We start from the raw sequence: 26,264 nt of genomic DNA on the forward strand, positions 1-26,264 counted from the left end.
TTTTGAATGTTTTAAATTCGTTTATTACCCTTATAAGATGGGCTTTACAAGTACAATATTCCTTAAAGGCACATTATGCTTCAGAAAGGAATAACTTTTTACTTCTACATAAAAGGTAAACATTAAGTTTAATATCATTTAAATAATGGTTTTTAGAGCATGTTAGATGTTTATTGACAGAAGAAAATGGGACTGAAGCTGAAATTAATTGTCATAAAAGTTGCAAAATGTAAACAAAGTAGTATTTTGACTTCCATACAAAATACTAAATCACTATAACTGTACTTATTGCAAAAACTAACAGAAGCAAAAGAAAGTTTAATGGCCAAAGAGTATTTTTTTGAAAGGTATTACAGGATACTAAAAACCCAAAACATTTAGGAAACTATAATAAAAAGCACTTCTGAGGCATAATGGGCCTTTAAATTACCCAAGTGTATGCAAATCTACCAAAATCTTGCCGTGATTGTATCCCTTGTCTCATCATTTGCCAACCTAGTCTGGAAGAGCTTTTGAACATTATATGTAAATATTCTATGAATTCAATGAATACATTGTATATGACATTAATAGATAGGATAAAAATAAGATAAATACAAAAATTATTTTTGTCTATGGCAATTGTAAACTCTTTTATCCTACAGGCTATACCTGTACTACATGTCTCTTTTCCTAACAGTTTGGATTTCATATACATGTATATCTCGTCTTTAGAACAATAAAAATATCTAAAATATAGAAATTACATAAATCTAACAGACTGTTTATTTGCAATGTGAACTTCTTGAAGAAAAGTAAATATCTTAAAAAGAAATGTAAACATGCAAACTGACAAATACACATTGTACATACAATATTATACATTGGTATAAAAACATCAATAAATTAAATTCATCAGAAATATAGGTCACAAAGTCAACTGACATAATTTCATACAACAAGATAAAATACTTAACAATAACAAAATCAATGATTGTTTTGAAATGGAAAACTGATTTTAAGATTTTAGATTCATAGTCAGAAAACCAGTCTTTAACAAGAGCCATGTCAACATGGCCATCCCCCGCCAAATGTGTTTGCTCATTGGAAGAATGTATATGTAGTAGAGCAGAATAATTCCATTTTAAGAGGTCTTTTGGTAATGAAAACTGATGGCTATAGTGATTACAGATTTGAAACCTATGTGAATACTGATGGCTGAAAATAACAAAGAGCAATTACTGAAAAATAATGCAGGGTAGGTTATCATTCTTGTGTGCTGCATCCCTCCTCAGTAAAATCTATCCACCTATGAAGTTTCAAGTTGATACCTCAAATACTTTTTGAGAAAAAAAATTGAATTGAAAAATTAAGTATAAAAAGAACAAAGGGCAATAACTCAAAAATTATAAAAGGTAGAGTTATCATTCCTTTGCAGTGCACACCTCCTGAGTGACATCTATGCACCTATGAAGTTTCATTTTGAAATCTCAAAGGCTTTTTGAGTTATGCTCTGGACAAAAATTAATTTTGAAAAATAACAAAGGGCAATAACTCAAAAATAATGCAGGGTAGAGTTATCATTCTTAAGCACTGCACTCCTCCTCAATGAGATCCATCCACATTTGAAGTTTCAAGTTGATACCTCAAATACTTTTTGAGATAAGCTCTGGACAAAATAGCATGAAAACTAGAAATGTGTCCATAGGACACTGATGCCCCCACACACCACTGTTCTGTCAATCTTATGACTCTAGGTCAAATATTTTTTGGACTACATGTGCCACAAGTTGAAAACTAAAAATCAACAAAGGGCCATAATTCTGTTAAATTTGGTCGCAGCAAAAAATCCTTCCTTTACTACTATCTACACATTAAGGTTGTTAATCCCTGGAAGTTTAAGCAAAATCTGCCATCCGGTTTGCATTCACAAAATTTCTACATAGTATAAAGTGAAAAAATCAACAAAGGGCCATAATTCTGTAAAATTTGGTTGCAGTAAAAATTCCTTCCTTTTCTACCATCTAAACCTTAAGGTTGTTCATCCCTGGAAGTTTAAGCAAAATCTGCCATCCGGTTTAAAAGGAGTTGCGTTCACAAAATTTCTACATAGTATAGAGTGAAAAAATCAACAAAGGGCCATAATTCTGTTAAATTTGGTCGCAGCAAAAATTCCTTCCTTTACTACCATCTACACCTTAAGGTTGTTCATCCCTGTAAGTTTAAGCAAAATCTGCCATCCGGTTTAAGAGGAGTTTCGTTCACAAAATTTCTAAATAGTATATAGTGAAAAAATCAACAAAGGGCCATAATTCTGTTAAATTTGGTTGCAGCAAAAATTCCTTCCTTTACTACCATCTACACCTTAAGGTTGTTCATCCCTGTAAGTTTAAGCAAAATCTGCCTTCTGGTTTTAGAGAAGTTGCGTTCACAAAATTTCTACATAGTATATAGTGAAAAAATCAACAAAGGGCCATAATTCTGTTAAATTTGGTCGCAGCGAAAATTCCTTCCTTTACTACCATTTACACATAAAGGTTGTTCATCCCTGTAAGTTTAAGCAAAATCTGCCATCCGGTTTAAGAGGAGTTGGGTTCACAAGATTTCGGGACGTAAGGACGGACTGACGGACGGACAAGTGCAACGCTATATGCTCCCACATTGTGGGGGCATAAAAAAGGGCAATAACTCAAAAATTGTATAGGGAAGAGTTATCATTCTTGCGCGCAACATTCCTCCTCAATAAGATCTATCCACCTATGACATTTCATGTTGATATCTCATACACTTTTTGAGTTATGCTCCACTCAGGTGAAAAATTAGGTATGAAAAATAACAAAGGGCAACAACTCAAAAATTATGAAAGGTAGAGTTATCATTCTTAGGCACTGCACACCTCCTGAGTGAGATCTATGCACCTATGAAGTTTCATGTTAATATCTCATAGGCTTTTGGAGTTATGCTCTGGACAAAAATCAATTTTGAAAAATAACAAAGGGCAATAACTCAAAAATCATGCAAGGTAGAGTTATCATTCTTGTGCACTGCACTCCTCCTCAATGAGGTCTATCCACCTATGAAGTTTCAAGTTGATAACTCAAATACTTTTAGAGATATGCTCCGGACAAAAATGTCGGACGGAAGGACAAACGGACGGAAGGTCGGACGGAGACTATTTCTATATCTATATATTAATTTTTCGGCGGGGGGATAAAAAATACAGCTTTTCTATTGGTTAATTTCAAATACAGCCTTTCCATTGGTTAATTTCAAATACAACTTTTCTTTTGGTTAATTTCAAATAACAATGTCCAGTCTACAATGATACAGCACTTTTGATTGGTTAATTTCAAACAAATAAAAGTTAATAATCAGATGCAAAAGTTTTTGACTGTTCTCTTAAAACTATAAATTTATAAACTTAAAACCTAGAAAATGGTGTACAAGAGACCCAAGAGGGTCAATATCGCTCCCTTGTGTAAAATGGTAAGTTTAAAAAGTCTACAGAGTCAGACTCAATTTTAACCCCCACTCTCCCACTAAATTTATTAATTTTCAAAAGAGACCCACTAGGACATGCTACAAACCAAATATCTTCTCGAGGGCTTGAAAGTATCAAATTAGAATATTTTGAAACATTTTCCTACAAAGTCCATGTTACAAGTGATCCCAGGGGCAGGACATTTTTTATGTAAGAGGTACAATTTAGAATCATTAGAATATGCCCTTTAGTATCTTAACTTACAAGGTTTTGTAGTTTCAGAATTTTTTAAAAGTTTATTCTTGTTTGAAAAGGACCACCTGAAGACAGTTTGTTAAAAATGTTACCAGTGGTTTTGGAGGCAAGATTATTAAAAGTAACTGTTGACAACAATGGACTATGATTGAGAGGCATTGAGCTATCACAAAAATTCACCTTGTAGCACTTTGTGCTCAGGTGAGCTAAAAATGAGAGAACACTCCTGGAGATTAAAGGCACACTGAGACATTCATTCTGCTTTTTCATGACCAGCTACTGGTAAATCTTTATCTTCTTTGTCTTCAACTGGCTTTACATTTTGTTGTTCTGAAAAAAAAGAAGAAGAAATACATCAACAAGTTCAAGGATTATTAAAGTAACTACATATTTTCAAAAAACAAGGTTCTGAAATAATATATTTTCTGTCTTTAGATGTTTAAAATCAACAGTTTACAGGTATGCTTTATAATAATCCAGAATTTATACCTTGAACAAGAGCTCTGTATTCTTCATCAGAATCTTCATCATCACTGTGGACTTCGTCATCAACAGTGTCCATACAACATAGACTATAACACACGACTGATATTACTGCTGTAGGTATACCAAACATGATCAGGAATAACCAACGAGAAGACTGCCATACTTCCTGAAATACAAACAAAACAATGTAAAGATTGTTATACTTTCTGAAATAAAACCAAACAAAAGAATGTGAAGCCTGCTATACTTCCTGAAATAAAATCAAACAAAACAATGTAAAGATTGTCAAACTTTCTGTACCCAAACCAAACAAAGTTATGCTTGTCATACTTCCTGAAATAAAACCAAACAAAACAATGTGAAGATTGTTATACTTTCTGAAATAAAACCAAACAAAACAATGTGAAGTCTGCTATACTTCCTGAAATACAAAGTAAAGATAGTCCTACTTCCTGTACCCAAACCAAACAAAGTTATGCTTGTCATACTTCCTGAAATAAAACCAAACAAAACAATGTGAAGATTGTTATACTTTCTGAAATAAAACCAAACAAAACAATGTGAAGCCTGCTATACTTCCTGAAATACAAAGTAAAGATAGTTCTACTTCCTGTACCCAAACCAAACAAAGTTATGCTTGTCATACTTCCTGAAATAAAACCAAACAAAACAATGTGAAGATTGTTATACTTTCTGAAATAAAACCAAACAAAACAATGTGAAGCCTGCTATACTTCCTGAAATACAAAGTAAAGATAGTCATACTTTCTGTACCCAAACCAAACAAACTTATGCTTGTCATACTTCCTGAAATAAAACCAAACAAATCAATGAGAAAATTGCCATACTTCCTGTAACAAAACAAACTAAACAATGTGAAGTCTGTCATACTTCCTGAAATAAAACCAAACAAATCAATGAGAAAATTGCCATACTTCCTGTAACAAAACAAACTAAATAATGTGAAGACTGCCATACTTCCTGAAATACAAATGTACAAACAAACAAAACAATGCGAAGTCTGCCATACTTCCTGTAACAAAACCAAACAACTGTCATTCTTTCTGTAATTAAACCAAACAGAACAAAGTTAAGGCAGTCACATTTTCTGTAGTAAGACCAAACAAACACCAAGTATCATTGGACCAACAGATTGAAAGGTATGGATCTGGCCAGGACGGACTTCTCCACTTTGATATCTCCCTTTCAATTTTATTTAAGGAAGATCACACCATACAGTCATGAAGACTGCAAAACATCCTGTTATAAAACATTAACAAAAATATTCTTGACAGTTTCATAGCATATGGTAACAATTAACTGGTGAGAAATATATTATTTGCAATGAATTTTACACCTGTGGGATACAATATTATGCTAAAATGATCAACATTTTACTCACATTGGTGATAATTTCGGTAAAATCATCAACTTTGTATGATATTGTCTCAATGAATTATTTTTAGATAGGAAAAAAAGTCAATGAAAACCGTTAAACTAACACTAGCGCCATCTGGTGCAAGAATATTTCAATAGCTTCAAAAAACATTCATTTGCCTAGACGCACTTTAAGCATTAATCAGCCGGGAATCTTCTTCAGTTTAATGTTAAATAGATAATAAAGACAAATTAGAAAACATATTAACGTAAATATAGATTACAGATCTCGCGATTCAAAACTCAAGAATTTTAAATGACAAAAAGTAATTGCATTTAAAATAGCAAGCCCTGGACTAGACAAGTATCTTTTCTATCTTATTTTAAAACAGCTAAGCTTTGTCTATGATTAAATCAAATTGATAAACAAAAAGCATTGAATGTGTCGTTTTTTGTCTTATTTTTACCTTTTTAAGTGTCTGCCATTTTCTTTGAATTTTCAGATGACTAAATTTTGTCTTCTTGGTGCTAGATTATTAAACATGTTTGTTTGTTTGTTTGTTTCATTTTACACCTTTTCCCAACAGTATTTCAGTCATATAGGCGGGTTACAAGTTTCCTAACCATCGTTCCTGGAGAGTTACACCATTACTAGACTACCTTCCTCCAAGCTAAACTACCAAAGCATCTCCCGTGGATCGAACCCACGCCAAAGAGGTAACTGGATTAGAAGTCATCGATTTATCATTAATTAACATCAAGTATCAAACAATAAATTTTTTTTGAAAATTTTACTTCTTTGCAAAAAGTAGCCAAGACATGTTATTATTTTATAGAAAACATTATTGCCAAAATATAAAACAACAATAAACTAGAAATGTGTCCATAGGACACGGGTGCCCCCACCGCGCCACTGTTCTCTCAATCTTTTTACTAAGTCAAGGGAAATAACTCTACAAATACTGGATAAATCCACAAGCGAAACCCCAGGTGCAAATCTAAAATATGCTGAGCAACCTGCCCATAAGGTTTAATGACTATGTCAAATCGTTCTTGAGAAACTTGCGACACAAGTTGAAAATTGCAAAAATTTTCAAAGTGAAGGGCAATAACTCTAAAAATACCTAATAAATCCAGACGAAAATACCTGGTGCACAACTGCACATGCTGATCAATATTCCTGTAAAGTTACATGACTCTAGGTCAAATACTTTTTGAGTTACGTGCGACACATGTTGAAAATTGCCAAATTTTACTAAGTCAAGGGCAATAACTCTGAAAATACTAAAAATATCCAGACGAAAATACCCAGGTGCACAACTACACATGCTGATCAACATTCCTGTAAAGTTTCATGACTGTAGGTCAAATACTTTTTGAGTTATTAGCGACACAAGTTGAAAATTGCAAAATTTTACTAAGTCAAGGGCAATAACTCTGAAAATACAAAAAATATCCAGACGAAAATACCCAGGTGCACAACTACACATGCTGATCAACATTCCTGTAAAGTTTCATGACTGTAGGTCAAATACTTTTTGAGTTACATGCGACACAAGTTAAAAATTGCAAAATTTCACTAAGTCAAGGGCAATAACTCTGAAAATGCTAAAAATATCCAGACGAAAATACCAAAGGTGCACAACTACACATGCTGATCAACATTTCTGTAAAGTTTCATGACTCTAGGTTAAATACTTTTTGAGTTACGTGCGACACAAAAGTGAACGGACGGACGGACGGAAGGACGGACGTTCTCACAGGACAGTAATTATGTGGCTACTCTATTGTTCTCTCTATTGTTCTTTTTAGCCACGCAAAAGAAAATAGCCACATAAAAGCATTACGGAATGAATGACATCAAAGAGAAAGAACAGTTACCTATTGTCCCTCTAGCCACATAATTACTCTCCTGTGAGTGCGGACGGACGGAAGGACAACCGGACAAGGGTAAATCTAAATGCCCGCCACTAACGTGGGGGCACAAAAACTAGAAATGTGTCCATAGGACACGGGTGCCCCCACCGCGCCACTGTTCTCTCAATCTTTTTACTAAGTCAAGGGAAATAACTCTACAAATACTGGATAAATCCAAAAGCGAAACCCCAGGTGCAAATCTAAACAAGAACCGGTTGAACCGGGTGATGCTCCCCGAGAAGGTTCTGGACACAGGAAAGTATAAAAAAAATGAACAAAGGGCAAAAACTCATTATTTAGGCAAAGCAGAGTTATGTTTTTTTGCACTGCACTTCTATTCAATGAGATCTATCTATCTAAAAAGTTTCCTGATGATATCAGAGTTATGTCCAGGGTAAAAGTCAAGGTGTAAAAATGAACAAAGGGCAATAACTCCAAAATTAGACCAGGCTTTGTTTAGGTTCTTTAAGCATTGCAGTTCTATCAAAATATATCTAGCTACCTATAAAGTTTCATGTTGATATCTCTAATAGTTTTAAAGTAATGTCCAGGTCAAAAGTCAAAAAGTAAAAATAAACAAAGGGCAATTACTTCAAAATAAGGCAAGGCAGAGTAATGATTCTTAAGCACTGCACTTTCACCCAATGAGACCTATCTATCTACAAAGATTCATGTTGATATCTCTTATAATTTTAGAGTAATGTCCCAGACAAAGTTCAAAGTTTCAAAATGAACAAAGGGCAATAACTCCAAAAGTAGGCAAGACAGTGTTACAGTTCTTGTGCACTGCAAACTTACTCAATGAGATCTATCTACCGACAAAGTTTCATGTTGATATCTCTTATACATTAAGAGTTATGTCCTGGAACAAGTTCAAAGTGTAAAAATAAACAAAGGGGGATAATTCAAAAATTAGGCAAGGCAGAGTTAAGGTTCTTGTTCACTGCACACCTACTCAATGAGATCTATCTACCTACAAAGTTTCATGTTGATACCTCTTTTACTTTTAGAGTTATGTCCCGGACAATTTTAGTTCAAAGTGTAAAATAAACAAAGGGGGATAATTCAAAAATAAGACAAGGCAGAGTTACGGTTCTTGTGCACTGCACACCTACTCAATGAGATCTATCTACCTACAAAGTTTCATGTTGATACCTTTTATACTTTTAGAGTTATGTCCCGGACAAAGTTCAAAGTGTAAAATAAACAAAGGGGGATAATTCAAAAATCAGGCAAGGCAGAGTTACGGTTCTTGTGCACTGCACACCTACTCAATGAGATCTATCTACCTACAAAGTTTCATGTTGATACCTCTTGTTGTTTCAAAGTTATGTCCCGGACAAGAAAAGGGGACGGACGGACGGACGGACGGACGGAAAGACGGACGGACGAAAGGACGGACGGACGAACAAGGCGGCGACTATATGCTCCCCCGAAATTTTTTCGGGGAGCATAAATATGCTGAGCAACCTGCCCATAAGGTTTAATGACTATGTCAAATCGTTCTTGAGAAACTTGCGACACAAGTTGAAAATTGCAAAAATTTTCAAAGTGAAGGACAATAACTCTAAAAATACCAAATAAATCCAGACGAAAATACCTGGTGCACAACTGCACATGCTGATCAATATTCCTGTAAAGTTACATGACTCTAGGTCAAATACTTTTTGAGTTACGTGCGACACATGTTGAAAATTGCCAAATTTTACTAAGTCAAGGGCAATAACTCTGAAAATACTAAAAATATCCAGACGAAAATACCCAGGTGCACAACTACACATGCTGATCAACATTCCTGTAAAGTTTCATGACTGTAGGTCAAATACTTTTTGAGTTATTAGCGACACAAGTTGAAAATTGCAAAATTTTACTAAGTCAAGGGCAATAACTCTGAAAATACAAAAAATATCCAGACGAAAATACCCAGGTGCACAACTACACATGCTGATCAACATTCCTGTAAAGTTTCATGACTGTAGGTCAAATACTTTTTGAGTTACATGCGACACAAGTTGAAAATTGCAAAATTTTACTAAGTCAAGGGCAATAACTCTGAAAATGCTAAAAATATCCAGACGAAAATACCCAGGTGCACAACTACACATGCTGATCAACATTCCTGTAAAGTTTCATGACTGTAGGTCAAATACTTTTTGAGTTATTAGCGACACAAGTTGAAAATTGCAAAATTTTACTAAGTCAAGGGCAATAACTCTGAAAATACAAAAAATATCCAGACGAAAATACCCAGGTGCACAACTACACATGCTGATCAACATTCCTGTAAAGTTTCATGACTGTAGGTCAAATACTTTTTGAGTTACATGCGACACAAGTTGAAAATTGCAAAATTTTACTAAGTCAAGGGCAATAACTCTGAAAATACTAAAAATATCCAGACGAAAATACCCAGGTGCACAACTACACATGCTGATCAACATTTCTGTAAAGTTTCATGACTCTAGGTTAAATACTTTTTGAGTTACATGCGACACAAAAGTGAACGGACGGAAGGACGGACGGACGGAAGGACAAGGGTAAATCTAAATGCCCGCCACTAACGTGGGGGCACAATAAAATAAACAAGGGAAAAAATCCTTGAAAAATGGACAACATGTAGGCTGAAACTTGTAATAAATATGGCCATTAGAAATGCATTCCAATTTTAATCAAAGCACAGAAGGCGCTGAATTTGTTTGGGTCTCAGAAAGTCAGAAAAGGTGAAGGTTGTGAGATTATAAACCAATTTGTTTTTGTAAAGTGCCACCAATGCTTTCCAGTGTTTTAACTGTAGTAAATTGGCTATAAGACTAATTGCAACACTGATAGTCTATTCAATGTTTTTTTGACTTAAATTTTTTTTTAAAAAATGAGTTGCCTTAACTGGGATTTGAACTCCAGACCTCTCTATTCATAAGCGAGCGTGCTAACCCCTCGGCCACGGTGAAGTTATATATTATCGCCCTGAAGAAAACCATATTATTCTAAATTAGGGTTTGTAACTCTTTTTATTTCGACGCTAAACCTGTTGTTAAACACAGATATAAATAATCATGGAGCTTACTGTAAGCATGTATATCTATAAAGAATGAAACAATATTAGAAATCTTCGACCATTCGGGAACTACTTTGCTTGAAAATTAATGCGCCTGTCATTTGACAATCTTTACGCATTGATCTCCCCTGAATTTTTCGGCGTTAGTGTACATATAAAAGGAAGTAACCGCTTCAAAAAAGTGGACTACTTTAGGCACTTGCAATTAACAGCATTAGACTCTGAAATTTCGCTACCATTATTTGTTTGGTCTGACGACCCAAACAAATAAAAATTAACTTTTGAAGCGATTGACTTTTAAATTTTTTTAGAAATTGACCTTAGAAGAAAAAATTGATCTCAGAAGAAAAACAATTAAAAAGAGGCATAACTTTGAAGAAAAAAAATTATTTCAGGATAATCTGCCCTTCTGAAATGTTATATCTTGATGGTGAACTAGTACAACTTGCAATCATTAAATCTACACTAATCATCAACACACAAGTAGACACTTGTTGATAATTTCATTATCTTCAATACAAGCAAGTGCAATAAAATAAAATAATACAGAAAACCTCAAGAAATATCAAGAACTCTTGTTAATATACCATTTTTATGTTTGTTTTTCACTGCATTTATTTCAAATTAACTGTTTAACTATGTTTATAGCTGCAGAGTCAGCTATTTTATTGTAAATCTATTACTCCTTAGAAAATATAATGATATTATCATTATTTTCAAGTTTCAAAAAAAAAAAAATTTGCCTCAGGGCTAACATCAAATTTGCACCACTTTGTTTTAATACAAAGTACTGAGTTCATCAGTAAATATTGAGTGCTTTTTAAGTCACAGCTTTTCATTCATTCATAACTTTTAGATAAATTTCTACTAACTTAAGGAATCCCGTCTTTTCTAATTTAGCATTTTTTATGTTAAATATCTTTCATACCTAAAACCTTTATAAGGAATCTTATGCCAATGTTAATTAAATAAAGCTATACTAGAACTTTTAGTCTTGACCTAAAATCATGATCCTGAAAATATATAAAATTTCAAGTGAACACCTTCTGCAGTTGTGGAGATCAAATTTACAAATAAAACCTCAATAATTTAAAATTTATGCTTTTACTCTCCCAAAGACTCATGTAACTAGATAAGCCAAAATATTTCAAGAAAATAAAACTTGAGAAAAATGTATTTGCAATGATTCAATTGATAATTTACATATAATTTGCGACTGATTTTGCAGTATCTATCACCATATTTCTTCTGCATCACTTACGCAGTAACAGCTATTTTTGCATAAGTTGACCTCTTTTTTTGGTAATTTACGTGGATTATAAATGCTGCTTGAAATATGTAAATTACTTGATTTGCTCACTTCACAATATATTTTTTTTAAAATACGTTTTAAAAATTTTCATGAAAATAAGCATGAATCTGGAAGCATGCTGCTTTAAAACCATAAAGAATTATTGCACTGATCAATGCTGTTGCCAAGGTCAGTTGAACAGCTTTATTTATTTTGCTTCAAATATTCGAGCTCATATATTAAAACAAACATCATGTTTAAATACATGAACTTTTTTGTACTCAACCCTCAATGTTCCTCTAAATATCTTAAATGTACCTATTAATCTGGAAAAAAATTCGAAATACTGTCTGTAAAAGCAAACAGTGCAGACCATGATCAGACTTTGCCAGCTGATCTTGGTCCGCCCTGGTCACATGGGTAGAACCTGTTACTGCCGGAGTTTAGCAACTGTACAAAATAAGTTAATCTTTGAGATTTATTTTATGTTGGAGCAATTTTACTGAACAAATTATGAAAACTACATGTATAATATAATAACCTACTATACACTTGCCAAGATATATATTGGACAACAAGTCAGTACAAAAGTTTATTTGTTTAAAAATGAAAAGACAAAAAAATAATGTATCAAATATGACAGTTTTACAATCATGAAATTTCTTACAATTGTGTCTTCTAAACATTTTGTCATAAAAAAAAGCTCGTTATCAATGAAGGGCTGTTCTTAGTAAAATCAAATAGAGCTACCGATAAAAATCTGGGTAAATAATTTATCATAGATTTATAGCCAGATCACAACATAAAACACTGCTCACACATGAAAATTTTAACTTTAAATTATAAACAGGGAAAAACCTGACACATTAATTGTTCGGTCATAAAAACAAGGGTAATATTTTAGGTAGATAAATATATTTTCCAAATAAAGTAATCTCTATTTATTTATAAAGAGCATTTTCAATGTAAAAAGCTAATTTCTTTCCTCAATTTTACATGAAAAAATTCCAAATTGGTGATACATGAAATTATTCTGAAATGTCAGTTTGGAGGGGCGTCCATGATCACAAACTTAGAACTTGTTCCTCATGGCACTGCGTTTGAATTCCAAAGGGACTTTGGATTCATTCATGGGAGGAAGCTGTCTGAATATGGGAAATATAGAATATGGGAAATTTTCTGTACAACATCAGCGTTATCAACACTCCATAATAATTACTGAGTAATCACTATGTTAGAGATTCCCCTTTAGAGAATTGTTAAAAGTTACCATATGAAATGAAAATGTCAAGAGTGTTCAAAAATATGTTGATATATTGGCAAAAAAGTTATTAATTTTACACTGTATAATATTATGATGTCCTTAAAATTTATGTAATATTTTGCTAAATATTAGTCAATTGGAAGATTTCTATCAGCTATGACATACCGGTAAACATTATTTGAAAGAAATCTAAAAAAAACATTAAAATCATAGATCAATTAATTTTCGTTAAATTAGCAAAAAAAAAATTATTGTTAATAAATCAGATAAACAGAGTTAAATCAGCAAAAAAATATTTATAAAATGTTATTATCTAATAGAACAAATATTGTTAAATCAGAAAAACACATCATAATCATTAATTTGGAAAAAGAAAGTTAAATCAGCAAAAAATTTTGTTAAGTCAGCAATAAAATATTGTTAAATCAGCAAAAATTATTGTTCCAAAACATTCAGATTCTAGCAGTAAATAGTAACTGATTAAATGCTTAAGTATTTTGCCTTTAACGGTTCATTATAAACCTCTATGCACTAGCTCATGGTATAACAGGTGCTTTTTATATGCCTTTTAATACGAGAAATTAACCAAATATAAAGATTACATTCTTAATACAAAGTAGAACTAACTAGATAGGAATATAACTGAAGTGTTTATGTAATATAAATATATATATTTAGTTTCTAACTGAAAACAACAATAAAATTTAGCACCTGGTGCAAGAAGTACTTTAGTAAAGAGCCACCAGGCAGTTCAGCTAATATAGTTCACATTTAACTTGTTTCACCTACATAAATTTAAATGGTTGGAGACAATCCTAAACCTGATGCAAACCTTTTTAAGTTTGACCATGAGGCTTAAAGTACTACTGATAGTACAAGTATTGTATTTTGACACTGAAATCCCTTAATTTTTTACTGTTCCAAATTCAAAGCTAGGCAAATCTATTATACAGGTTATTAAGTATAAAAGTTAAGTTATTTTAAAAATATAAAAGGTGTATATACATCAAATTTTTCTTTTCTGGCAAGAAGCATAGCTATGTCACTGAGCACAAGTGTGCACAAGGCACTTAGTTATGAAAGAAATTGTGTCATAACTTAAAGTCAGATGTATAATGTACTGTAAAATCATTATTATTCGTGGGGTACGAATTTTCGTTGTTTTCGTGGGTAGGTCAATCCACGAATTTAAGATCCCACAAAATTTTATCCCAACAAATACTTCTTACCCAGTCTCTGTTCTATATATTACAAACATGCGTCGGCTCTTTTCAGGCCGATTTTTGTGAAATGGATGTAGGTCTATATACATATAGTACAAATAATCAGGTAAGTGACAGATTAAATCCGTTTGCAATATTTAAGAACTTGAAAGAAAACTCGATTATATGTCCGCAATTTACTGTCGCAAATGTCGGTCGCATATACACACTTGATCATTGTTAGAATACTTGACATAATCAAGTAAATATATGGGAACCCAGGCTATTCAATAATTACCGCTTATAAAAATGTCAGTTTGCTCTTATTTATTAAAAAAAAAGTCTTTGATATTAATGTCGTAAGTACACAAAACTATAAAAAAATACAATCGCTAAAACAGATGAATTGTACATTCTGTTGTCGTTTTTATTTGTGCGAATGCTATTACGTAAACATCAAAGACGCCACCGACTTTTTCTAGATCCACACATACTCGTGTTATTTACTCAGATTAATTTATATGCATGTAAATTTGCACAGTTGCTGTAACGTTGCGTGTAGTTACTGTCAAATATGGTAAGACCAATTCAGGGTGTAGACATTTTAAACTCGCTGGGTGTCGTATAAATTATGCGATGTTTACATCGGCGAATTACAGGGGAAGTGTGTCTAATGGAGGTGCATATCATGTCACAGTATGTGTTAATTGCAGTCAGTTATCGGCAGTAACTGCGCTATACCCAGAGGAAAGGATTAAATTTATTGACAAGTGCTGTGTGACACGTAAAGATATGTACATGCTGTAAGTAAAAATGTTCGGCGATTAAGTTAAAGATTACTTTGCATTAGGTTATTAAATTTTTTTACAAGAAAATGAAAATCCACGAAATTAAGAACCCAAGAAAATGCCCGTTTTGACAAAACCACAAAATTTCATGCCCACAAATGTAAGAGAATTCGCAGTATTTGGTAAGTACCAGGCATAAAGAAAAAAGAAACAAGACATAATTATCTTCAAAGATGATGGATGCTCCCTTACTGGTGACCTTTACCCAAGAGACGCCTTACTCTATCTTAAGAGTAGCATCCAACCATAAACCTACCAACTATGAAGGGTGTAAAAATCTATTTTTAGTGCTGATGACCTTTATCCAAGTTACCTCTTCCTCAAAGTTTAAGGACGTTTCGGGAGTTTTCATATAGACATATAGGCAAAATTAAAACTGTTCAATAGAATTTCTTTAAACTTGGCATGTCGTTAGAATTTTCTACTTATTTGAGGTCATTTCAAGGGCAGATAACTTATACATACTTAAACGATTTCTTGATTTTACTTCTGGATTATGTTTTCCTTTTTATTATTGAGTACAATTCATAATAACAAGCAATTCCTTATATCGTTTCTGTTATATTTTTTCAATGAAAATAAAGGTACTTTAAATTCTTAAAAAAAGGGTATTTTTAAGAAAAAATGCACAGTTAAAAAGAAAATGTGGAAAAAAACTACCCACTCTAAATTTGTTCTTGAAATTTTGCATATTGACTAAAAGGAAGGTAAGCTTTATGAAAATAAGAAAAAAAAATGTATTGTTTTTTCATTGTAAATCATCTGCCCTTGAATTTAACGAAAAACTCGAATTCAAGGGCAGATATCTCAAAAATGAGTACGGTGACCCCAATTTTTTTTCCGCTTAAAATGTTTCTGTTTTCATATTCTAACAACATGCCAAGTTTAAATAAATTCTATTGAACAGTTTTAATTTTGCCTATATGTCTATATGAAAACTCCCAAAATCGTCCTTAAGAGGATCACCAAAGGATGTACTTACCAAATATAAAAGATGCCAGTTGAGTAAAAGGGTAAATCGCATTGATGACCTTGACCCCAAACACCATTCTAGATCTACAAAATATCTACCTATATCTTCCAAATTTGGAAGATTAAAATTAATGTAGAAGATATCAGTCAATAAATAAAGCTGCCCAGGGAAAAAATGTAGGACAGACCCACAAAACACAGAAGAACAGAAAGAAACTAAGCTAAAACTATATACTTCCAAATAACTTTCAGGGTGCATAAACAACTATTTATCCAGGCAGTACATGACACTTTGCATGTGATTTTTACCTGGATGCCCCTGTATCTATGTCGCACCACATACCTTTCCACTAGCTAAACTGGTCCATTTGTTGCTAAAAAGTGGCAGACACCAAAGTATTTTGGCAAAGAATTAAGCAGTATCTTAATATACTTTGTACATTTTATCAATGCAGGAATGGGTTAATCCATAATTATATCATAATAAAAAAAGCTTAATACTTACTATAACGGTGACTAGAATGTCATAAAATAATCTCTTCAGTCTCTGAAAGAATCCTGTACCTCCCATTGCCTGCAATGAAACAATGTTAATGCAGCATTCCAACCAAATTTGATTGGTTAAAATAAAACATGAAACATACAATGAACATTTAGGTATTTTTTGCATAACATATTAAAGCATGGCCCATGAAAAGTTTAAAACAGGAGAGCTGATGTAGTGTTCCAATGGTAACATTGTCTGGCTACTAATCCAGGACACAAGTTTGATTCTCCAATTACTAAATTTCCTTACCATTTATAAGACTTTAAAAAAACAACAACAGAGATCCAGTGTAATAGTGCCTTACACATTGATTGTTAAAACTAAAAATGTGTCCATATATGCCCCAACTGTGTTTGTCTTTCGCAGTGGCATATTTATGTATTAATATTATGTTTTATAATCTTATGACTAAGGAAACTCAAGTGTCTTATCAAAACTTAGCAGCACATAAAAGCAGCACATAAATGATTAATGTATCATATGTCAACCCTGTCAGTTTCACTGGAGAACTTTCCTCCATTTTCTCATTTTCATGGGGAGGGCGAGGACTTTTGTCAATTTCCCATGTACCATTTCAGTTTTATGCTTGCACACAGGTATAAAATGGCCATTTTACATTCTAGATCTATTTTGATTTTATACACTAGTTATATTTTCAAAATAAAAAATTACACAAAAAAGTCTACAACATTTTTATCATCTGGATCAAGCAGTGAAAAGGGACAAAACTCTTGAGAATCTTTCACTGAATATATTATCACAAGAGTGATCTAACTTTTCTTAAGCTCCTGATAAATGGCTTGGTTTTTTTTACCAATAACTATTCATTCATCATCTAATTAGTTTTCTTCTGATGGCTATAGATAATGGATACACTGATAAAAACACATTTTATGAGGCTAGAACTAAGTACTAACTAATTTTTCACAAAATGTTTTATTGCAGGCCATAAATTACTGATAATTGACAAGTTGATTAGTTGAACTTAGTTTATTCCTACAGCACGTAAATCTTTTATTTAACAAACCATGATAGTAACACAGTCTACTTATAAATGTAACTTTGGTTAAAAATTTTGAATAGGCAAGTTTTATTCCTAAAAAATGTCTTGACTGTTGATCCACACAACTGTTTTCCCACACAACAAACCAATTATTTTCCTGTTTTTCCCCAGATAACAAACCAAGAAACTTTTCCTTTTTTTCCAGATAACAAACAAACCAGTTATTTTCCTGTTTTCCCCCACATAACAAACCAAGACAATTTTCCTGGGTTTTTTCTCCAGATAACAAACCAGTAATTTTCCTAAAGATACCAACTACTAATCAAATATGATTTTTGAATCAGTCATGAGAGATCAATGCCATGAGACTGACCTTTGTGTACAATGTTTAGAATGGTCTTTAACTTAGGTATGTCTGTTGTAAGTAAACTTTATGAACCATGTTTCCCTTTACCTCTATTAGCAACTATTGTGATGTTGTTGTATAAATTTGTGTATTAAACTTCTCCATATTAAAGGCTCATTTTGCAAAAAAATGCTTCATTTTTATGTCTCAAAAGCTTTTAATTTTTGGTGTATTTTTAAAGTTTTCAAAAAAAGTTACTCATTGGCCAATTACCTGAATCATCTACTATTGCTTCTTGGCAGTTAATACATGTACATTTATAGTGATATTGTATTGAAGTTCAAATACTAGATCTATTTTGTTTACATTTTGCTACTTTTTGGACACATTATTTCACATTCAGCTCTTCGTTCTTCAGGTGATAAGTATCAAACATGCTCTAAAACAATTACATGTATTTAAGTATAATAAAACTTATGTTTGCATTTTTAAAGAAGACAAAGATTTTTTTTATCTATTTCTGAGATATAATGTGCCCTTAAAGGGACTCCACTGAGGTTATTACCATGAACTGGAAATATTTTGAGATATTGAAATAATGTTCCATTTTGATGTAGGTCTATACCAACAACTTTTGTGCAAAATTTCAGGTAATTTGCTTTCTGTTTTTCCAAAATAATATTCCAGTAGTGAAAAACCAACAAGAATTGAAGTGTTGTAATGCTTTTTGCTCAAATCCTGCAGAGAATAACAAAACATACAATTCTGAAGGCATTTCTGATTATATGTTGCATATCTTTCTGTTTTTAGTGCCCCAGCTGATCTATGAAAGAAATTAAAGTTATATGTCTTTAGGCTTTTGAACCTCTGTGGTGTTCCTTTAAGCACATTTAGTATGTAATGGTACACCTTACACATAATTTTATATCCTGGAACTTTATCAAAGCCTGGAATCTAATTACTCTTATATAAATAATGAGTTATCTCCCATTTTTTACAAAATTCCGATATTATTCAACAACAACATCAACTTTGTTGAGCTAATGAAAACCGTCTTCACAAAGGTTTTGCTTATATATTAGAAATGACAAATTCAATCTTACCTTCCCACATTTTAAAAGTGCCAAGAAATTGCAAAATATTCTGCACTTTTTTCTTCAAAATTTTCTTATCATTAGAATGTTTTTTGTTAATAGTTGTACTTTTACTGCATAAACCTCAAATTGAAATTACTGCTAAGTTGCACAATGTTGCAAGATATTTATAATAAAGCATTCTATAGTGAGGAAAAAAATGAAATTATATAGTCTATCATGTTAGGAATCAATTAAAGTTATACTGCTATTATATAGCCTATGGGAAAGGCATTTACTTAAGTTATAAAGCCTATGGGAAAGGCATTAACTTAAGTAATATAGCCTATGGTAAAGGCATTTACTTAAGTTATATAGCCTATGAGAAAGGCATTTACTTAAGTTATATAGCCTATCATGTTAGGAATCAATTAAAGTTATACTGCTATTATATAGCCTATGGGAAAGGCATTTACCTAAGTTATATAGCCTATGAGAAAGGCATTTACTTAAGTTATATAGTCTATCATGTTAGGAATCAATTAAAGTTATACTGCTATTATATAGCCTATGGGAAAGGCATTTACCTAAGTTATATAGCCTATGGGAAAGGCATTTACTTAAGTTATATAGCCTATGGGAAAGGCATTTACTTAAGTTATATAGCCTATAGGATAGGCATTAACTAAAGTTATATAGCCTATGGGATAGGCATTAACTAAAGTTATAAGCCTATGGGATAGGCATTAACTAAAGTTATATAGTCTATGGGATAGGCATTAACTAAAGATATATAGCCTATGGGATAGGCATTAACTAAAGTTATATAGCCTATGGGATAGGCATTAACTAAAGATATATATCCTATGGGATAGGCATTAACTAAAGTTATATAGCCTATGGGATAGGCATTAACTAAAGTAATAAGCCTATAGGATAGGCATTAACTAAAGTTATATAGTCTATGGGATAGGCATTAACTAAAGTTATATAGCCTGTTGGATAGGCATTAACTAGTTATATAGCTTATGGGATAGGCATTAATTAAAGTTATATAGCCAATGGGATAGGGCATTAATTAAAGTTATATAGCCTATGGGATAGGCATAAACTAAAGTTATATAGCCTATGGGATAGGCATTAATTAAAGTTATATAGTCTGTGAAATAGGCATTAACTAGTAATATAGCCTATGGGATAGGCATTAACTAAAGTTATACAGCCTATGGGATAGGCATAAACTTAAGTTATATAGCCTATCGGATAGGCATTAACTAAAGATATATAGCTTATGGGATAGGCATAAACTAAAGTTATATAGCCTATGGGATAGGCATTAATTAAAGTTATATAGCCTATGGGATAGGCATTAACTAAAGTTATATAGCCTATGGGATAGGCATTAACTTTAGTTATATGGCCTATGGGAAAGGCATTAACTAAAGTTATATAGCCTATGGGATAGGCATTAACTTAAGTTATATAGCCTATGGGATAGGCATAAACTAAAGTTTATATAGTCTATGGGATAGGCATTAACTAAAGTTATATAGCCTATGGGATAGGCATAAACTAAAGTTATATAGTCTATGGGATAGGCATTAACTAAAGTTATATAGCCTATGGGATAGGCATTAACTAAAGTTATATAGCTTATGGGATAGGCATTAACTGAATTATATAGCCTATGGGATAGGCATTAACTAAAGTTATATAGCCTATGGGATAGGCATTAACTAAAGTTATATTGCCTATGGGATAGGCATTAACTAAAGATATATAGCCTATGGGATAGGCATTAATTAAAGTTATATAGCCTATGGGATAGGCATTAACTAAAGTTATATAGCTTATGGGATAGGCATTAACTGAATTATATAGCCTATGGGATAGGCATTAACTAAAGTTATATAGCCTATGGGATAGGCATTAATTAAAGTTATATAGCCTATGGATAGGCATTAACTAAAGATATATAGCCTATGGGATAGGCATTAATTAAAGTTATATAGCCTATGGGATAGGCATTTACTAAGATATATAGCCTATAGGATAGGCATTAACTAAAGTTATATAGTCTATGGGATAAGCATTAACTAAAGTAATATAGCTTATGGGATAGGCATTAACTAAAGTTATATAGCCTATGGGAAAGGCATTAACTAAAGTTATATAGCCTATGGGATAGGCATTAATTAAAGTTATATCGTCTGTGGGATAGGTATTAACTAAAGTAATATATCCTATGGGATAGGCATTAATTAAAGTTATATAGTCTGTGGGATAGGCATTAACTAAAGTTATATAGCCTATGGGATAGGCATTAACTAAAGATATATAATCTGTGGGATAGGCATTAACTAAAGTTATATAGCTTATGGGATAGGCATTTACTTAAGTTATATAGCCTATGGGATAGGCATTAACTTAAGTTATATAGCTTATGGGATAGGCATTAACTAGTTATATATCCTATGGGATAAGCATTAACTTAAGTTATATAGCCTATGGGATAGGCATTAACTAAAGTTATATAGCCTATGGGATAGGCATTAACTAAAGTTATATAGCTTATTGGATAGGCATTAACTAAAGTTATATATCCTATGGGATAGGCATTAATTAAAGTTATATAGCCTATGGGATAAGCATTAACTAAAGTTATATATCCTATGGGATAAAGGAATCAAAGTTATGAAGTCTAAACGGGTTAGTAAGAAATTGAAGTTATACAGCCTATCAGGTTTTACTCAATGAATCATGAAAACAGAACTTCTCCAGTTCCAGAAAATTCTGATGATTCAGTTTGTATATTTTTGGAAGAAAGTAACAAAATTTTGAATTAGATCAAATGTGTAACAGGTCATTATAATTTTTACAAAACCAGACACATGTATTAAGACAATGCCAGAAGGTGTCTAGTTTTCAGGAGTGTTACTGTACATCACAGATTCATTTTTTCAAGCACATATTTACCTGCATTTTCCCATCTTTCACATTTTTGAGAAAATTTCCTATAGATGTTGCATCTAAATCTTCTATTGGGGATTCAGGGACATAGTACAGATGGACGGTCGGGTCTAAAACCATTACGTACGGCATACTTATGAATGCCAGCATGATGTTGTTGACAGTGTCAGGTTCATCCATCCATAAAAACTGGAAAGAACTGAAATGAATTCCAAATATTTATTTATTTATTATAGTCTCATTTATGCACAATTACATAATTTATGAGCATCCGCACAGTCTGATCAGGATTCATGCTGTTCGCTTACAAACCCTATAACAAGTAGAGAAACTGATAGCGAACAGCATGGATCCTGATCAGACTGTGCGGATGCGCAGGCTGGTCTCGATCCGTGCTGGTCGCAAATGCACTATGTTGGTTTTGTCATGGTGCAGCTCATATATTCTAGCATAATAGATAAACATAACATTGTACATAGTCATTCTTTGAGTAGAGAATTACAAGAGACTTAAGATCTTTTTACATATTTTACAATAATTAAAACTATAGTCTGTTAATTGACGTAATTATTTTTTTTAACCAATACAGCTAGTCAATCCAGCAGGTGTGACTGACATAAACCATATAAAGAAGAAGATAGAAAAAAAATGTGCGAACTAAGTTGAAACATGTTACTGACAAAATAAAGCCTAAAATTATATTACAAAAATCATTACTGTTTTTTTCATGACAAACAGGAAAAAAAACAACCTGTGCAAACTTCATGAATGTATACATAAGATAAATTTATAGTACTGTAACCTCTGACCCAAAATGTATGACCTCTGACCCCAAATGTATGACCCTGACCCTACATTCAAAACGCCAGCATTTGATCTTAAAATCAAAAGTACAAACACCTTCATCAACCAATTAAAAAAAAATTGTCATAAAAATGTCAGTTTACTACCACATGATGATTTACAGGCACACTTTGCCCGCACCTTGGCAGTAAGAAATATTTCTTTGCCAGCCATCAAACAAAATGAGGAGACAAAAAAATCACAAAACAGAATGGAAAACAACTTTTTATCCAACAAACAACAGCTTAGATAAAGTGATTTAGTACTTTCTTGTAAAAAGTATATATAATATGGCTTAAAGTTGTCCACCTAAATTTATCATCATTAACTGGCTGTCTAGGTCCTAAGAAAAGAAAAGATTAACAATGACAAAAAAAATTTGTTTTCCCTAATTAGCGATATATTATTTTACAATAATGCTGTAAGTTTGTAACATCACATTCATTGGATAATCCTGATGTTTGTATAATCTATATACACTGCTGCTGTCAATTTACGAAGTACTTTTCACTTTTCTTCAAGAAAAGGAATTTTGCTGCTATTTTATGAATTCATAATAAAGATTTTTTTTAACGTTTATAGGGTTGTGTATTCTTAACAGCAATAAATATACACTGGAATTGTCTGTGCTTTAAACTGGTAAACAAGAACATCACAGTGGAGAATTGCGTCTTCATCCTGTGCTTGCAAGAAATAACACAAGTCGATTTATATAAGCTTGCAATAAATCATACAGTTATTACAATAAACAGGTGCTTGTCCTTCTAATTGTATGTATGTATTCAATGTTAAATGAGGGTCTATCTCCCTGTTAAGTCACAAAATACTGCTTTCGCTGTTGAGTACAGACCATGTCTCCAGTCATGCCCTTAAAGAGTTAATTTTGATCCACAAAGTGGTGATAATTTACCTCCATGCAATTTCCACGGAGTATTTACCAAAGATATGAATTTTGAGCCAAAAGTATGTCATTGTATTGCAGCCAATGGGAATCTAAATGTACAGTAAACTGAGACAATGTGATAAGGATGTAGCTCTAAAAGGGCCAATAGTGCCAAGCAAAGGGCCTGGCTTAGTTCAAGTCGTCACTCTCTGTGCTAGGGCCACACACGCCCAAGCACAATTTCCTAGTTGCCCATGCCACATTTTATGGCAACTCCCCTTGGCTTTAGTCAGGACACCAGCAGGTAACCTCAAACAAACGTGCCACCTAAACGTAACCCCAAGCTGGAGAAAGCAAGCAAACTTGCCGTCTTACATGCTGCAGTGGATCTTCAATCATCTGTCAATGTGCCTGTGCTTTCTCATTGACATACACATACTGAGGGGAAGAGTGAAGGCCCAAAGTCCTCGCAATTGACCATACACATTAAGTAATATATACTGGCAATTTTGTGTTTTTGTTTATCCACTTTGTGTATATAATAATGATAACTGGTTCCTATCTTCATTAAAATCCAATGTTAGGTGCCATTTAAACTGTTTTTCTTTATATCAATTCTGACAGTAATTAAGTTTTTTAAGAAACAATCTATCATTCAACAGACAAGGCCTATCTCTATCAATTCATTTCCTACCATTCTAATTACTACCAGCCTGATTCAACGGCTTTTAAAGTGTCAATCTTTAACATCAACTTCCTCATCAGAGTAAAGAATAACAACAAAAAAACAAACAGAGAAAAAGAATACCAGTAAAGAACAAAAAAAAAGCAAAAATGAGGAAAAGAATACAGAGAAAAACTCCTGTAAAGAAGTTGATTTTTGACATAAAGATTCATAGGTAGTGTTTGAACACCTGTGAGTGTCATTTATTATTCAGAACTTCAAACACATCTCCATGTTAATTTTCATGACATTTTCAATTCAAAGACTAATGATATTCTTAAGTTTGATAACAAAATTGACACCTGACAACAAGAATTGCAACGTGCATTAATATCACGTGCAAGTATAGAAAACTGATGACTACCCTTCAAATATTGCTAAATTACAATTTTAGTTTAAAAGGATTCCTTTCTAAGAATCGATTAATAGATTTTTATACTAACTGTTCTGAGCATGTAAGAAGCCTTTAATTACCTTTTTCTTATCAATTTAATAATTACAAATAAACCATATATTGGATCGAATTTTTTACTCCTCCTTCCACCCAAAAGGGGGGAGGGGGGTGCATAACTAAATAATAAATACATCAAGGCAGTACATACATGTATATACATACAAAAAGTAGTTGCACAAAACTTTTCCAAACATAAAAATTTGGAAACAGGCGGAGCAAAAGACAGCTGCCCCTGCAAAAACATAGGGGACTTTATCCGGTAACTATTGACCCTTAACATTCTGAAATTTCCAAGAACTTAGTCTTACCTATGGTATTTCTCCCTCTCATTCTTTGCCATAAAATTGCCAACATCTTTAATCCTGCAAATAAACAAGAGGCAAATGAAATTACATTGTTTAGAATAAGAAACACTGACATTGCAAGTACATGACAGGACATACAAAAGAAATGCACCAACATTCATGCAGCTCTTGAAGATTGTGGCATACTTTGCTATATTGAACTGTGTCAAGTACTGAGAATCAAGCCTTGATATGATCAAGAGCAACAAAAAAATCTGTGTCATTTAACTGCTTTTCAAATAAATATAGCTTAAGAGAGTGACAAAGTGGGGTTCCTTGACATTTTCAAGGCTCAAAACCCTCAGAAGAAATTAGACTGGCATCTTAATGTACAAAAAACTAACTTCATTTACTGTATCAAAAGTAATTAAGGAACTTTTTTTTTTTGAAGGAACAGTTCCTATGATAAGCTAGGATATTACCCAAGTGTTCATTTTTGTAAGCACAAATTCATTATAAACGAAATCAAGCACAGCTAGCAGTCTTCAAAATTGCAAACTGTGAAGCACAGAACATGTATATTTAATGTACAGTCCAACCCCGTTATTCAACAACCCTTTATATTATCCAAAGTAGATCTGCTGTCCCATTTTTATCTCTAAATATTTAAATAAATATAAATACGAAAATATTATTCGAAATGCATTACCCAATTATTTCCTGTTTTCCGAAGTAAAATTTCGGTCCCAATTACATAATTATGAAAGAATTTAACACCTATTATTCGAAGCCAGACAAATTGAAACTGATCGATGTGCTGACCGCCCCAACTTTTCAAAAAAACATTTAACAGACAACATGACAGACTATGTGCCCTTTCACCCTACCTAGTTAAATCCCAAGACTCGTGGCTACAGTTGTACTTTTCTTAAATATCACTAAGTCATCATAATATTTTAGATGAATCTTTCACCCATTTTCAAGTGTCGATAAACTGCTATAAATAGCAA

At 32.6% G+C, this 26,264-nt stretch overlaps 1 protein-coding gene across 1 annotated transcript; it reads right to left on the reverse strand.

The window, feature by feature from the left end:
* On the reverse strand, nucleotides 1-25,402 carry LOC132754013 (protein disulfide-isomerase TMX3-like). Its single transcript, XM_060744601.1, has 5 exons — nucleotides 25,279-25,402; nucleotides 22,073-22,265; nucleotides 16,633-16,701; nucleotides 4,205-4,367; nucleotides 1-4,045 (listed from the first exon to the last, which is right to left on the reverse strand). The coding sequence occupies exons 1-5, from the start codon at nucleotides 25,308-25,310 to the stop codon at nucleotides 3,969-3,971; spliced, it is 534 nt and encodes a 177-aa protein (XP_060600584.1). The 5' UTR covers nucleotides 25,311-25,402; the 3' UTR covers nucleotides 1-3,968.
* Between the last annotated feature and the right edge of the window lie 862 nt (nucleotides 25,403-26,264).

This window comes from Ruditapes philippinarum, unplaced genomic scaffold (genome assembly GCF_026571515.1).
Source record: "Ruditapes philippinarum isolate M1 unplaced genomic scaffold, ASM2657151v2 ctg1503_1_1_1_1, whole genome shotgun sequence".
Taxonomy (NCBI): domain Eukaryota; kingdom Metazoa; phylum Mollusca; class Bivalvia; order Venerida; family Veneridae; genus Ruditapes; species Ruditapes philippinarum.

Bases quoted from the DNA above. Each gene is read 5' to 3' on its own strand.
- LOC132754013 (XM_060744601.1), bottom strand. From the start codon at position 25,310: ATGGCAAAGAATGAGAGGGAGAAATACCATAG. The intron at 4,368-16,632 runs GTAAGTATTAAG...TTTGTATTTCAG, and splicing joins ACATTCTAGTCACCGTTATA to GAAGTATGGCAGTCTTCTCG. The intron at 4,046-4,204 runs GTATAAATTCTG...CTTTTTTTTCAG, and splicing joins ATACAGAGCTCTTGTTCAAG to AACAACAAAATGTAAAGCCA.